The sequence below is a fragment of the Lagenorhynchus albirostris genome, chromosome 6, assembly GCF_949774975.1.
Source record: "Lagenorhynchus albirostris chromosome 6, mLagAlb1.1, whole genome shotgun sequence".
NCBI classification, from domain to species: Eukaryota; Metazoa; Chordata; class Mammalia; order Artiodactyla; family Delphinidae; genus Lagenorhynchus; species Lagenorhynchus albirostris.
In genome coordinates, this window is record NC_083100.1 from 43804084 (window position 1) to 43820626 (window position 16543).

Below are 16543 nucleotides of genomic sequence, written 5' to 3' on the forward strand. Positions count from 1 at the left end.
TGAACAAAATAGATCCCCGCTCCTGTGATGTTTACACTCTTGGGAATGGGGGTAGGGGGTAGGGTGGGGTTAGCTATAAATGTAAAAGAGGAGAAAATTATAAAACTAGTAAGTGCTATAAAAAAAGAAAATGTAGAGTAAGATAAGTGGAATGAGGGGGGTGGAGGCAAGTTGCAGTATTAAAAAGAGTGGTCAGGGTCTTTCTCATTGAAAAGGTGACACATGAGTAAGATCTCAGTGATGTGAGTTACCCAGCAGGGTATCTGAGGGAAGAGTGTTCTGGCTGAGGGAAGAGCTAGGACATCATCATATCAATAGGCACTTGATGTTGCTTTGTACTATTACTGATAATATACACCACTTTGGTCACTTGGTTAAGGTGTTATCTGTCAGTTTAGTTTTACCACTGTAAGATAACTATTTTCACCTCTGTAATGAATGACTATTTTGAGGGGATAATTTGAGACTGTGTATATATTTTATTCCTCATCAAACTTTTACCCCCTAGTTTTATTATCTGTTGATGATGCTTGCCTGAATCAGTTATCATCACGATGTTTATCAAATGGTGATTTTCTAATTCCATTATTCCTTCTACATTCATTGGCATTCTTCTATAAGGAAGAGTTTTACCTCCCCCATTTATTTATATCCATATGGTTTCATGGATTGCCAATTCATTTGCTGGACTACAATTCCTTACTTTTATTATTTGTTTTGTTATTCAAATTGTCCTAGATTTGGCCAGTAGGAGCCCCTTCGAACTAGCTCTTATGTTCTTTAACTTGTGCCTATCATTATTTGAGCACTTCTTTACCTTCTGGCAAACAAGATGTTCCCAAGCTTATCCTGTAATTTCTTAGACGCAGCTCTGGAGTCATACATTTTTGCAAGGAGCATTCAGTGTCAGGTGTGTTCATTACTACCGGATATCATTATCATATGTGTATATACACACCCATACTCCTATACACATGGCTGTTTCTTCCTTCCTTTCTTTCTTCTTACTTCCTGTCTGTCTGTCTTCAAAAACCATGAATTCTGATCTCTCCAACACCACTGGGTTCACTCTAGTCTTTCTCCTTTCCATATCTATAACTCTCTTCTCTGATTGTGAGAAACCTGGTTCCCATTCTCATCAATATATTGATTTATTTGCCTAATCCTAGAGTAATTTCAGAGTTGTTAAGCCATACTGTTGTGAAAAACAAACCTAGTAACAAGAGCTCAGTATTTGTTTACAGTGTGTTTTATCTTTAGTTTGAGGGGTCACAGTCTAAATATTGTGCTCAAAAGTTACTTGGGTTAATTCATTCCTACCCATCCCCCTTCAATATGGTTATATTATTCATTTGAAATACACTTGTTTTTATTTGTTTCCATTTCAGAGTTTTTCCTCATCCTGGTTGATTTTATTATTATTTTTTAGTATGTACAATATTAATATGGCTCAAAAGTCAAAACTACACAAAGGTATTCTCAGAGAAGCGTCACTCCCCCTCATCCCTTCCCACCCAACCCATGTAGGTAATCAATCTTGTTAGTTTCTGGTATATCTTTCCTGTGTTTCTTTTTACAAAAGTAAGTGGTGATGCGTATTTATAGATGGTGCTTAAAGCCATGGGACGAAGGAGTGAGTTTAGACGGAGAAGAGGAGAGGACCAGCGACTGAGCCTGGGTCAGTCAGATATTAAGAGGTCTGGGAGGAGGAAGGGGCCAGCAGAGGAGAGAGAGAAAGGGCAACAAGTGAAGGAGGTGCCCAGGGAGCCCCAGGAAGTGCGACAGGGAGGAGGGAGTGATCAGCAGCGCCAGACTCTGTTGATGGATCAGATAGAATGACTGGGAATGAGTTGACCATTCGGTTTAGCGACACCATGCCACAGATGACCTTGTCAGGGGCAGCCTGTTGGAAATGAAAGCCTGACTGAAGTGGCTAAAGAGAGAAATGGGGGAGAGGAACCGGAGGCTGCAGGTATTGGCAACTTTTAAAAAGAATTTTATTGTAGTGGGAAGCGAGGAAAGGGGGTGATAGCTGAAGGGGAAAATGGAGTCAATAAAAGGGTTTTTTGTGTTTTTCTTTAAGTGGGAAAAATGCCAGCATGTTTGTAAGCTGATAGGAATGGTCTAGTAGAGTGGGAAGAAGTACTGGTGGGATGTCCTTGAGTAGCCAAGGTGGGTCGGATCCAGTGCACAGGTTGGGGGCTTGCCTTTAGAATGGAGCATGTAAATCTCCATGGCAGAAATTTCCTCTGGAAATGCACAGGCCAGAAGCAGAGCATGTGCCTGCAGATGCTGACAGGCGGGGGGATATGGGGATAAGAGCCCTCCCGGTTCTCTTCCGATTTCTTCCGTTCTCAGTGAAGTAGGAAGGATCACCAGCCAGAAGTGAGGCAGGGAGAAGTCATTGGGGTATTGAGGAAGGAGAAGCCTTGAGGTCATCGTTGAAGAGAGTGGAAGAGCCACTGGATAGGAGTGTGTGGTATGATTGCCGACAGCCTTCCGGTCCTACTTCAGGTTCACAGTCAAGGGTTTGCAGTGAGAGCACTACGAGTTTCTCCAACATGATCGGTGGTGCAGATGCAAAAGTGGAATAGGTGGAGGGTTGGATTTTGTAAGTGAGTGTGACAAAGCACAAGGGGTACAAACAAGTTAAGGGTACATATAAGGGAATGCTTTATAATGATTGATCATGGAACTTAGCTGGAAAAGAAGGGGCTGAGGACATCAAGGGTGAGGAGCAGAGGAAAGGTGCTTGCTCCCTGCTGGGGTTAATGCTTGCTGGGGTCGGGGTGTTAAGGGAGGCACGCTGGAAAGGTAGGAGGTGGTGGTCAGCTAGTGGGGTGCATTTCATGCAGCCTGTATTGGGGGCTGCAGTGTGGGACTGACAAGATTGGGGTGTGGCTGCAGGCATGATTAGCTGAGGTGAGTGGAGCATAAGAGGGGAGGAGTTCAAGGAACCAAGAGGACAGGATATTGGAAGGAGTTTTGTGTGTATCTTGTGTATATTTAATCCCAGAGACATGACAGGAAGTAGTATTGGAGAGCGAGCAGCAGAGAGCCAGGAGCTAAAATCCAAGAGAATCGGGGCGTTGGTAGACAGATAATGGGTGATTTCACCTGAGGCCTGAGATTCAGAGATGGTGCTCTCTTTTCCCTTTTCAGGCTTGCTGTATCCTTGGACAAAGAAGAGAAATAGAGAGGGACAAAGGCAGCAGCAGAGTTGTCCTTTAATGATCCCTGGGCTGTCATCATCTGCTTAGTATTGTAGGTGGTTCTTTGCTCTGAGACTTGAGTAGGACCTGGGGTTGGGTTCTGATCCTTCTTCAGCGGGCATGGTGAGAGAAGCCTGAATCACATATGCTCAGCTGATCTGTAAGATAGAAATGCTTTTTTCTCAGTCACAGTAGAAGTGGTAGATATATAAACCCTATTCTCATTAGGTTTATAACCAAATAGTTTGCTACCTATTATTTTCTGTCTCATCCATTTTCACATGTCTCTTGGCCACAATAACCTGCTGGAAGAGGGAATTCCTTCATCCACAACTCAGGGGAAGAAACATCCACTTTAAAAAGTGTCTGTGCTCCAGTGTGTGTTGACTAAACACAGATCTCTGGATCTGTCCCTGGGATCAGAATGTTGCCAGGTACCTCTGAGTGTTCTTTACTCAACCAGTCTTGGGCTCTCTTTACTCCTTTTCTCATGATTTTAAGAAGCTTGTAAGAAGTTTTAACTTCTGTGTTTGTGAATTCGTTTGTTCTTGTTTTGTAGGTGAAAATTACCAGTTCAGGCCTGCTCAGTATTGTATATATCACAGAAAGATATAATTGCCAGTATCCAGAAACCATTCTGTCTATTATCAAATGTGTGATTCATAACCTTTGGACACCAAAGGAGTCTAATGATATAACCATAACCATCAATCCATATCGGGAGACTGTGTGCTTCTCTGTGAAGCCTGCCAGGAAGATATTTATCTATACCGTAAGAGTGAATCGAAACAGTAAGTCTCTTTTTATTATACTTGATTTCTGGAATCAGTTTTTCTGGAGTGACATTTCAGTAAATTGACTTTTTTTCACTACACTACATTGACACAGAATCTTTGTTTGTTGTGTGTCTGTGTCTTTTTTGCTCCAGTTGTGGATTTCAAACTCTTCCTTGTGTTTGTGGCGGGCATTTTCCTCTTCTTTTATGCAAAGACCTTGAGTCAGTAAGTATTCATTTTTACTTTCTTAAATTTGTGAATCAAAAAGAGTAGGACATTTTTAACCCTGTGCTGAATAGTTCCACACTAGTTTTTAGGTCTTGCTTTAGATTTTGCAAACAATTGGTCTGAAGACAGTGTTTGAAAGGTTTTAAAACCAGTAACATTTGTTTGTATAGTATGATATGTACTGGTTACAGAGTACTTTCACATGCATTACTTTGTATTATGTATCAATATACATTTTTTAAATAGATTTATTTTATTTTAATTAATTTATTTTTTGGCTGTGTTGGGTCTTTTGTTGCTGCGCACGGGCTTTCTCTAGTTGCAGCGAGGGGGGCTACTCTTCGTTGTGGTGCTAGGGCTTCTTATTGCGGTGGCTTCTCTTGTTGCGGAGCACAGGCTCCAGGTGTGCAGGCTTCAGTAGTTGAGACACACAGGCTTCGGTAGTTATGGCTCACGGGCTCTAGAGCGCAGGCTCAGTAGTTGTGGTGCACGGGCTTAGTTGCTCCGTGGCATGTGGGATCTTCCCAGACCAGGGGTCAAACCTGTGTGCCCTGCATTGGCAGGCGGATTCTTAACCACTGTACCACCAGGGAAGCCCCTATACATTATTTTAATTGATTTGATTCTCTTAACAACTATGTGAGCTCTGGATTATTGTTCTCAATTTATAAATGAGAAAACCGACATCCGTCATTACATGAGTAGTCTTGCCAGGGCTGATATTTATACTCAGGTTTTCTGATGCTGGGTGCCTTCCTCTCTCTTACATTTGCACCACCTCCTAGATTTGTGGCTCTGATACAGAAGGTTGAATTTACCATATTATCCTGATACTTTTTTTCTTATAACTTCTCTCATGAAAAAGGAATATCTTTCCAATAATATTTTACTTCTTAACTTGCTATTCTGGACATTATTTATTTCCAAGTTTTTCCTTATGGCTTAAGAGAGTGTATTTCATGTCCTCCATGGTCTTAATAAATTGGATGTTGCTTACATAGCCTGAAGAGTAAAGCTTGGACTCAGAGGAGATGGGCTGCAGGCCTGAATCCTCCAACTGGCAGGTACTGACTTGGGAAAGCCTTTAATTTCTTGACGCCTCAGTTTCCTCCCATGTAAAATTTTCACAGGACTGTTGTGAGAGCATGTTAAGCTCTCAGACAAGTGCCTGCTATGTGATAGGTGCTCCAATAATTATTGTTGGACCAGATTCTAAACATAGAAGATAACTCAGACATTCTGTTTCGAGTTAGTGGCAAGCAACCATAAATTTCAAGTAGAGATTTCATTTTTTAAGAGTATAGGATGTAATTAAAGCTGCCATCTGAGTTTTTCTTCTTAATAATCTTTATGACTACTGTCAAGTTAAACATGTTTCTAATACTGAAAGAGCGACTTGGCATTTAAATGACTTTTATCTGCTTGTCTTGACAGGAGCCCTGTTTTCTTTTACTCTTCGGGGACTGTGCTAGGTATTCTAATGACATTAGTCTTTGTCCTGTTGCTGGTGAAAAAGTTCATTCCTAAGGTAGGTATACCATGTACAAATGAATAAAAAAATGGAAATCATGATCTCATAAACATGAAAAATTGATTAAAATTAATTCACGTTTATTATGAAAGTTCCTAATTCAAACCGTATTTCTACATTGTATAAACTGGCTTAAATTGTATCTTTTCCAAGAGATTCCATTTTTATTTATTACTATGTGTAGGCTTAAGTATTAAGTTTTGGCGATACTTTTTTGAGACCCTTTTATTCTCTAGATAATACGTTTTTCTTATGAGTGATGGGGGCTTATTCTATGCTGAGTGCAGATTTCTCTTGGCTCAGCTGAGGAATGTCATGATGCTGAACCACTGGGGCCTTGAATAACAGCATTGCTACATCTGGGGATTTCTTCATCATTATTAGTTCCCCCAAAACACCTTCAATAAAAGAATGCCCTGCATTTAGTTGAGGATACATATATATTAGTTCATGATGCTCATGTTGTAGTTACTCTGATGAAAGCTTGCAACACCAGCATTATTTTGAGATAAATTTATTCTTTAGAACAGTGCTTCTCCAACTGTAATGTACATGCAAGTCACCCGGGGGTCCTGTTGAAATGCAGACTCTGATTCAGGAGTCTCAGTGGGCCTGAGAGTCTGCATCCCAGCAAGCTCCCAGGTGACATCGAAGCTGGTGGTGCGTGGATCAGACCTTTAACAAGACACAAGAAGAGTATCTTGAGTTGACTTCAGTGCAGTTTGATATAGAAGTTTTGAATACAAAGGGTTTATTTGTTTATTTCTATTTTTATGAGAGTGAATGAACCAAAAACTGTGTCATTTATTTTCTTCCACACACAGTATAGCACGTTTTGGGCTCTAATGGTTGGTTGTTGGTTTGCTTCAGTTTATATTGTGTGGCAACTGATGGAAGAGCTGAAGTGGCTGTGGTGTGAAAACAGAATATTTATATTAGGTAGGTAAAACTTTAAATAATGTGGTCTATTATTGGTAAAGCTGAGAAGTACAGCCAGGGGCCTTCTTTTGACATATGTTTCTCTCCAGAATCCAAATTTTCATTTTGAACTAAGGAGAAGAACTGTTAAGAATAATATTTTATTTTATTCCCATGCTTGGTGATTTCAGTTCACTAGTTCCCATTTTAGACTATTTCTGTATGACATCCTTCTTAGTTTTCTATACTAATGATCAAAAGAGCAAAAAAGCATTTGCCCTTTTGGACTGCATGTGCTTTTGAGTTGCGGTTAAGCTCTAACCACATCTAAATTGTAATGAAAACACTTCTGTAAAATGTGGCTCTTTATTTCTTTTTCTTAATTTATTCAGTATGAAAGGTGAGAAATCTAAATATAAATGACTAATGAAAACTTGACTTTTCAGAAACAGAGACACTTGTTCTTCTTGTTTGATGTTATTTAAAAAAACAAACAAAAAAGAAAAACCCAACTTTTTAAAGTGTTTTATTTGGGAAATTATAGAGAATGGGAGAATCAATTTTCTCCTAACCTCTTAGTGCCAAATTTCTCCCATAAGTCCACCCACCCAGAACAAAAGCAATCAATTCTTTGTTTCACTTGAAGGTTTTATGTTTTTAGCCCATTTTTCTTTTTACGCTAAAGTATTTTCAAACTTAATTATTGCTATTATGGTGTGTTTCCTTAAATACTTCACTAAGCATCTCTACAAGGCAAGAGCATTTTCCTCTATAGTTAAATAACTATTAAATCTAAAAAAATGAATAATTACATAAAATCATCTATTATCTAGGCCATGTTCAAATTTCCTAAACATCCTTGATGCTTGTTTTGTATAAGGTAGGATATAGTCCAGAATCACATTTTGCATCTATTGTGTCCTGTAAGTCTCTTTTAATCCATAACAGGTTTGGGGATGTTTTTTTTCCCATCACAATGATATGCTGAAGAGACCAAGTTGTCCTATAGAATGTCCCACTTTCTGGATTTCTCTGATTATTCCTTTGTAGTATAATTTAATTTTTTTCTCTCTCCCCTGTATTTTTTATAAGCTGGAAATTAGATCTTGAGGCTTGCGTACATACAAATGAAACACTTGGCGAAATACGTAAGAGGCAATGTGCACGTGACATTGGATCACAACAGGAGACACCACAGAATATCTCACTGTCCCTCTTTTGGTAATACAGAAACTGAGCACTGGATTACGAGGGTGACAGCCCCATCCCTGCACTGTAAAATTATATTTTCATTTAGTGACTAGAAAATAAAAACTAGGAATAGCTTTTGTAGCAGACTGTGACATACACTGAGGCTTATTCCTGACCAAAGCAACTGTGATAACATTTGCCCTCTAGGACTCTGGACCAGAAAATAGGGATACTTATGTATTAATATTATAATAATTTATTATTATACATCCTTAATTATTACAAAAGTCAGCCTAATATCTCACATGGAAGGAATAACTAGCCCTAAATGTATTTTTCAACTTCATTGGAAAAAGAAAACAAAAATGAAGGTTTTCTGATATGTTCTTAGCTCTAAGCCATGGCTCTGCTGGTTTTTTCCCCATAACTTTTCAGTTCAGTGTTATGTTGTTTTACATTCTTCTGCTTTTACAGGCTACGTCTTGATAGTTGGGTGTCTCAGCTTTACTGTTTGTTACAAGCACGGGCCCCTCGTGGAGGAGAGGAGCGTGACCCTCTTGGCGTGGGCACTGCAGCTCGTCTCCCTGCTCCTGGTCTATGCTGGCGTGGCCATTCCTCAGTTCGCCTATGCAGTGATGCTCCTCACCCTGTCGTCCAAGATCCTGCACTACCCACTGAGAGCACTCGCTTACGTGAGATGGTGCGTATCTTTTTTTTTTTTCCATCATAAATTTGACATTTTGAGCTCTGGTTTTATTTATTTTGGGGGGGGGGAATTTTTTGGACACATCATAGTTAATCTCACAATTAACTCCACTTCATCTGGATATTTCCCTCTGAGAGGGGGACAGTTAGAGAACGTAATAAGCATCTGATTCCATCCCCATTGCTAGTCGTCGTTCATCTTTCAGAGGTGCACCACCAATTACTAGGTAACGACAGCGCACCAAGAAGTCACTAAAATCAGTGGCAAAATTACTTGGGCTCGGAGTCGCCTATAATTTCTACTTTCATTTTACGTTTCCTTTTTTTAGGGCCCAGGACTGCTTTAGAGGTAATTGTGCATATGAGATAAGAGTTAGGGAACAGAAATGAATCACAAATGATTGAAAGTTATGATTTAGATAATTCGGTTAAGCCTTTGGAAAGTACAGAAAGAAAGATGAGACAACTTCTGTTGTCACGGCTTTATGATGTCCTCAGTCATGGAGTCTGAGCACCTGTTTTTGTGTCAGGTGCTCAGGTGAAGGAGATGGTCCCTACCCTTGAGGTGCACTTGTTGACACGTAGGCATATGTTTCTATAGCTCTGAAGTGTTAAAGTAGGCCTGCACAGGAACTGTGGCGTGTAGAAAAAGTTCAGGAAAGTTCCTGGAGGAGGTCACCGGGCTGAATTTTAATGAATCAAAACAGCCAGATGAATAAATGTAGGAAGGGCCTTCCTGACGGGGAGAAAGCCCAGTTTGGTACCATCACAGGGCCAGCGAGCGAGGTGGGTGTCGGCCAGGTCATGGAGGCATCACAGGCCCTGCTGAAGAATCTGATCTGATCCTGTAACGTGGCGGAGGCAGCTGACCGTTACGTATCTTCGTCAGTGCTCTCTGACTACTGCCTCGACAGGGTTAGAAATCAAATGCCTGGGGCCCAGAAGGTAGTGAAGGAATGAGTCCAAGCAGAGGGAAGGCAGTGGTGAGGACTGTGTGAAATTCTACAACATTGCCTCCTTGAAAGGGGGTCAGTTGCCATTCAGCCTGAGCTGACTGTTGCCATGTGGGAATATGGGCCTTGCCTTGCCAGCTCTTCTGGTTTTCTAGAGAAGCTGGGAACGTGGATTAGAATGTAAATTCAGACAATGTTTAAATGTTGGCAACTAATCTGAAAATAAAAATACATTCAACAAGCAAAAATCAAAGCAGAGACCATGAACATGCCTCGGGCAGTAGGAGGGGCCCATCTGTCTCCTGGCACAGAGAGTGGAGGTTAAGGGGAGGTTCCGGGGCAGGAGACCAGTCGTCAGGCATCACAGCAATCCACGCGAGAGGCGATGAGGGCCTGGAGTAGGGCAGTGAGATCAAGGCAGGAAGAGGGAGTTAATAAATATTTACAGGGTAAACTTGGCTGTGAGGAAGGAGACTCTGTGGTAACTGGTAGTTTCTGGATCTGATGACTGCATGTGTGGTGACGTCACAGGGTTAAAATGCACCAGCGACAGGACAGGGCCCCTCTGCAGAGAATGCTGGGGAGACTGAAAGGCAGCAGGGTCGGGGGACTGATGCTAACTGCTTCCCCCTGCCCTGTCTCAGAGGTAGACAGTGACTGGGGGTCTCAGAGGTCCCTCTGTCAGGAGGACAGTGGGCACTACACATCCTTCAGACCTCTGGTCCTTTGCCAGGCTTGTGGCCCAAGGAGCCCAAGAGAGAATTCCTTCCACTTTCCCTTTAAACATCCACCGCCCTGCCAAGAGCAAAGTGTGTTCTGTCATGGTGATCCTTTAGTGCATTTGCTGTGCGTTCTGTTAACACAAACGTAATGATCAAGATATTGTAACTTCCTCAACTTTTCATCTTGCTAGTGAGCAATTATGTGAAACATTAGGGGATAAAACAGGAACTTATAGGTTAAATAATAAACCAGAGGAAATACTTTGATTTGTATAGTACTTTCTAGTTTGCAAAGAGCTGTTTGAATATATTTTAATAATATATGGTAGCTGTTCTTCTGATTATCTTTGTTGAACACTTATTATAGACCACTCACTGTGCTACGCACTTGACACAAAATAATGTATTTCATCTGTACAGTGACCTCCTTGTTGCTTTCATTTTTTTCCATGTGAGCAAGGTGAGGCTCAGAACTGTGAAGGAATTGCCCCAGTTCACACGGTGGGTAAACCTCAAAGCTAGGACTGTGTCCCAGGCTTCTCCTCAGAGCCCAGGAGTTTTCCTCTAGGGAGACAGTCTAGGTATTCAGAAAAGGAGAAGGAAATCATGTCAGTGTTTCCCTAATTGAGCTTATCAACCACCAGATAATCAATAAAAGTTTAAAGATTTTTCAGGTCCCAAACCTCAAGAAAATGTATGTTTAAAACACCTCCTGGTGATTCTGATGCTCATTTATATTTGGGAATCTCTGGTTAAATTAAATTTTAAACCACCTAAAAACATTTTTTTAACTCATTGGTAAGTATAACATATATGTTAAAACCTTTTCATCATTACCATTTTTATAAGATTCTTCACTTTAGGACTTTTTTGGTTGGAAAAGAATTCCAATCGTGAGCCCCTCAGCATGTAGCAGAGGAAGAATTATTATAAATGACTGTGTATACACGACCCTTGTACAGTGTTTACTTCCTCTAAGGTGAGTCAGAATCCCCACCACTAGGTGGAGGCGATATTCCACAAATCTTCCTGGCTTCTCTGTTCAGACTAAGTGGCAAGTGATTCTGCTAGGTCTCCATAAAAGGACATCTCAGAGGCTCGCTGCTAAGAAAATCAGCAGGGCAGGCATAAAGAAGCCAGACTTTTAACTGCCTGATTTGAAATCACTGAGGAAGAAAAATGCAATCAACATCTCTATCAGAAATCGATCCTCAAACGCCGTAGGACATTATTTCAGATGGTCCAGGAAGAGGGGAAATGTACTGATAGGCCCAAACTACACGTTCTGTAAACCTCCGTCGTGATAACAATAATAAAGTATAGTATGATATAGAGGAAGTTAAGAATTATTACCATCACTGTTGAAGAAATGTATTTTTATAAATCTTAAGGGTTGAACTGAGCAACCAAATATGGCCAGGAATCTAGCAACCAAATGCCGCCTGTTTTAGGAAAATGAAGAAATGGTTTACATCAGAAAAGCCGGTGGTTAAGTTTCTTACTGAAGACGAGTACAGGGAACAAGCCGATGCTGCGACGACCCGCGCCCTGGAGGACCTGCGCCAGGCCTGCCGCAGCCCCGGCTTCCCATCCTGGCTGGCCGTGTCCAGGCTCCGGGCGCCTAAAACGTAAGCCCCGCTCCACTGCCCGCAACATAGCTTGGGTTGGAGTTACCATGAAAATAACAGGATAGTTTGGATCAGATACTTCAGGCTAGAAACAGACGACTTTCCTGGATAGCAGATGACATGGAAGCTGTCAGAGTCGCTTTTGCTTCAGTGCTCTGCCTCGCCCTGTGGACGTGCCAGTGTCAGAATAAATGTTGATCAGATGTGTTTCATAGGGAAGGCCATAAAGATAACTCATAGGAGAAGGGAGACGGAATGGGATGTGTCACCTGCTTCTCTTCCGACGGGGGACGGAAAGTCATTTGTAAAGATCACCAAGAAAGACATCTCTGCCCCAGCATCTTTTCCCTACTGCTTTCCCTTCTTCCTAGCTTTATCCAAACGACAGTGCCCTCAAATTAAAGATTGAAGGGGGAAAGTCGTGACACTAAAATAATGAATAAATAGTACGTTTAATAAGAAAGAGAGAAAGAAGGAATTAGAAAGCAGGAGTGGGTATATTTGGCAGCGTTCGGTGCTCCTAAGTCTGCCTACTTCTCAATCCTTTCCCTGAACGTCTAGAGAAGGATCACATAAGCCATTCCTGTTTTTACACCCACTGTGCAAATGCCATCTTCTATTGATGCAAAGTCAAATTTAATTAAAGGGGATAAGTAGCCAGGGAACATGTTATCTTCCCAATAAACCTCTCTGTGATAACATTAACTTTATTTAAAACAAATACTAGGTTTGCAGACTTCGTTCTTGGAGGAAGCCACTTGTCGCCTGAAGAAATTAGGCTGCATGAAGAACAATATGGCCTTGCGGGTGCCTTCTTGGAAGAGCAGCTCTTTAACCTGAGGACTCCTGACAGTCTGCCTGCACACTGACTTCATTCTGGACAAGGAAGTGGGGAAGGGCAGGGATCCTATTAAAGGTGGGCAGAACTGTACCGGGGAACAGTGGCAAAAGCATTCACTATGGAGAAAAATCAAATCACGCTGGAAAGGAAAACTAAACTGTATTGAAGATAACTGATCCTTCTTGGACAGTTCTGTGTATTGTACTGTAGGTGGCCACCAAGATTCTGTGACAGTCATTACCACTGTCCTTGAATGAAGACTCTCATTAGGAACAAAGGGATCATGTTGATCTTCAAGGGGCCAGTTAATTTGAATAGGTGCCTTGTCAACCGCAGGGCATTAAATCCTCTCTTAATCCCCAGAACCTGTGTCAAAAGACTCTGCATTGCTCTTCCTGCGTGTTATCAATGTAAGTGCTGGAAGAGACCTGAGATACACTGGACCAGTATTTTCCAAAGTGTAGTCCACAGGATGCTAATAAGTGTTAGTAGGTAAAGGAATCCTGAGGTCAACTAAGATGGATGCATGAAACGTACTGCAGGACTTCTCAGAGCCTTTAATAATGCTAATGCACACTGTGAACTTCCTAAAGAGGAGAAATTGTGTGCAGCATTCTCCGGCTTAATTTGACAACAGAACCCTTTTTCATGAGATTAATATTTCTTGGAACACATGTTTGGAAAATGCTGATGGTGGAGGAATGGAGGTTTCAGAAGGTTAAATAACTTGTCCAAGACCACAGGGCTTTTTAGAGGCAACCCTGGGACTAAAACTCCATCCCTGCTGTTTCCAGTGACTCAGGTAGAAGAAGAGACCTTTAGAAATGAGGCGCCATCTTGCCACAGCCTTGGGTCTCACAGTATTGGTGTGAGGGGCCATCTCTCCATAGCCTTGGGTCTCACAATATTCATGACTTATTTTTTATTTTTTAATAATAGCCAACTAACTGTTTGATAACTGTGATAAAGAGAAACATTTCCTATGGTTATATTTTAAAGTTTTGATAAGACTTTTATAGACATATATAAAGATTAGAATTTAGAATTACTTTTTACATTTTTTTGTATGTTGAAATTGAAGGCATTTAACCTCAAGTCGACTGGCCTATTTTATTTTATTTTATTTTATTTTTACTCCCTAAATTCAGGTCTCAATAGTGTTCACACCTGAATTTCTACAACAATTCTGGTTTGGTTTTTTTTTTTTGGCTGCATTGGGTCTTTCATTGCTACACGTGGGCTTTCTCTAGTTGCGGCGAGCAAGGGCTACTCTTCGTTACAGTGCATGGGCTTCTCATCGCAGTGGCTTCTCTTGTTGCAGAGCACGGGATCTAGGCTCGCGGACTTCAGTAGTTGTGGCACGCAGGCTCAGTAGTTGTGGCTCGCGGGTTCTAGAGCACAGGCTCAGTAGTTGTGGCGCACGGGCTTAGTTGCTCCGCGGCATGTGGGATCTTCCCGGATCAGGGCTCGAACTCGTGTCCCCTACATTGGCAGGCGGATTCTTAACCACTGCACCACCAGGGAAGCCCCTCGACTGGCCTATTTTAAAAAATTGTTTAGTTATACGTGTTTATAACAATTTCCTACAAAACAGATTTGTGATCTTTCTTATAGAGAACAAATCATTTTTCTTCTTGTGCTTCATGATTTTAGACTCCAGAGTGAAATGAGGGACTAACCATGAGCTTTGACCCTGAGGAAAAGAGGCCAAAACATAGGTCTGGGAAAAGATCTGAACATGGCAAAACAATCCAAGGGTTAAGATGTTGCTAACTTCTCTTTAAGAATCAAACGCAGGCTCTTTTGCTGTGGTGGGGCCATAAAGAGTAGCAGCATAAAGAATGAGGAATCTCCCTTTTCTAGAAGGGTTATGGAGGAGGGACACACAGATCATTTGGGCACTGCTTTCTGGAACCAAATTTAGTATAGCGTTTTTCTAAATTGTTCAATAAGAGTGTGGCTGCCTGTTTGGAATTCTTTAGATTGATTTCCAAATGATATTTCCTCTTTGAAGCAGTGTGTCAGTGTTTTACAGGTCTCTATTTTTGCCAGACACCTTTTAATATCAGGAGCTTTGCTATTTTTGTGAAATACACTAAATTTAATCTGTGCTTTCACATAGACTTTGATATAAAAAATCAAAGTATCTTCCATTCAGATTTATGAAGATCATGACTTTTATAAGTGTAAACAGTTGTAATAGCGTTTTTGTTACAGTTTAATCTGATTTTTATTGTTTTGTAATTCTAATTATTGGTGCTATATTATAAACGTATCAGATGTGTTTGTGGTTGTGCTCACCAAGAGATGGTGTGTGTCCTACATAATGTGTGTGTGCATAACGTGTGCAGTCTGCTGGAGTTCCCAGGGGACATCCCAGCCAAGACAGCCACTGGGCCTCACCTGCGCCAGGGTGAACAGGTGCCGACAGTAGAAGAAAGCAGCTCCTGGTGAGCCAACAAGCTAGGTGTAGCTGTTTTTATTGTGATCTTTATTGCAATAAAAATAGCTAAAGGAAGAGAAAAAGAGCAAGAGGCTTTGGGGATACTGTTTTTCATTTTTACTTTTAGAGGAAACCATGGATTTGTCAGTTTCTATTATGTGAGTACTGTGAGAAGCTAGATAATTAAAAGCACTGCTTGCGATACATTGGGTGTATTTCTGTTGTGCTTATTTGAATTGGGGTTTGTTATAGTGCTGATCATAGGTCTAGTCCCCATCAAGCAGTATGTTTGTCAGCTCCTCTAAGAGATCTTTTTTCTCTCCTTCCCTTCTTCCCTTCTCCTATCTGTCTATCCGTCTGTCTCTCTCTCCCCACCACCCTACTCCCTCTCTCCTCTTTCTCTTCATTTATTTAAAGGCCTTTAAACAATTTAAATGACCATTCAGTAAAATGGTTATGCCCTTCACAGGTTGTTGACAGTTGGTTCTGTGCCTCATGCCACCCTAGGTGTGCAGTTGTGGAGCACAACAGAACCTTTGTTGTGTTAGTGTGCCCACGAGGTGCCTCACAGAAGCTCACTGTTGTTAGCAAGTTGGACTCTTTGACCCCAAAACATATGAGTGAGATGTAGTGTAGGTCGCCATGCTTAAACAGTCATATTCAATGTTATTTTTTAAAGGTTTTTAAATAATATTTATTATTTTTGACCACGTCGGGTCTTACTTGTGGCACGCGGGATCTTTCATTGCAGCGCGCCGGCTTCTCTCTAGTTGTGGCGCACATGCTCAGTAGTTGTGGCGTGCAGGCTTAGTTGCCCCGTATTGTGGGATCTTAGTTCCGCGACCAGGGATCAAACCCACGTCCCCTGCGTTGGAAGGCAGATTCTTAACCAGTGGACCACCAGGGAAGTCCCTATTTTTTGAAGGTTTTAAAACACATTTTACATATCACAAAAAATGTTTTGTCAATTAGTTGTATAGTTTGCCAATAATACTTAGAGCTGAATTACAGGGGAGTGTCCATCTGACATTTAGGACAATACTTGAATTTATGACTTTTTAAATCTAGAAATTTATGAGATTTTAGATATTAAGAGATTTGGAATAGCTGACATCGAAACATGTGGAAGAATTAAGACCTCCAGAATGATATCAAGAAAAGAAAAAGGATCTTATATTATTCTGTATGTGATTATTCCCCAGAGTTAGAGAAGTACAACATTTAAATCACCTTTTTCTTTTGTCCGACGGAAAGAAGGATCCTATGCATAGATAACATAATAGATGTGGAATTCTGAAGATCCCCCACAGTGAGACAGGTATTTTTATCTGACCGGGGAGCCAGCTGTTTTCTGTATATTTTGGATATTAACCCTTTGTTGGTCGCATCATTTGC

At 41.1% G+C, this 16543-nt stretch overlaps 1 protein-coding gene across 8 annotated transcripts in view; it reads left to right on the top strand.

The window, feature by feature from the left end:
• NEMP2 (nuclear envelope integral membrane protein 2) overlaps window positions 1–16543 on the top strand; it is a 42311-nt gene that overhangs the window by 15049 nt on the left and 10719 nt on the right. For 2 of the 8 annotated variants that reach the window (XM_060152438.1, XM_060152440.1), the window contains exons 3-10: window positions 3772–4003; window positions 4141–4213; window positions 5218–5280; window positions 5651–5744; window positions 6572–6686; window positions 8331–8556; window positions 11688–11864; window positions 12592–13115. In XM_060152438.1, the coding sequence (XP_060008421.1) occupies window positions 3772–4003; window positions 4141–4213; window positions 5218–5280; window positions 5651–5744; window positions 6572–6686; window positions 8331–8556; window positions 11688–11864; window positions 12592–12733 (1122 nt within the window). In that variant the 3' untranslated portion in view covers window positions 12734–13115. Of the gene's footprint in view, window positions 1–3771; window positions 4004–4140; window positions 4214–5217; window positions 5281–5650; window positions 5745–6571; window positions 6687–8330; window positions 8557–11627; window positions 11865–12591; window positions 13116–16543 lie in introns of those variants that run through there. The other 6 variants (XM_060152441.1, XM_060152439.1, XM_060152443.1 and 3 more) reach the window with 4 other exon arrangements.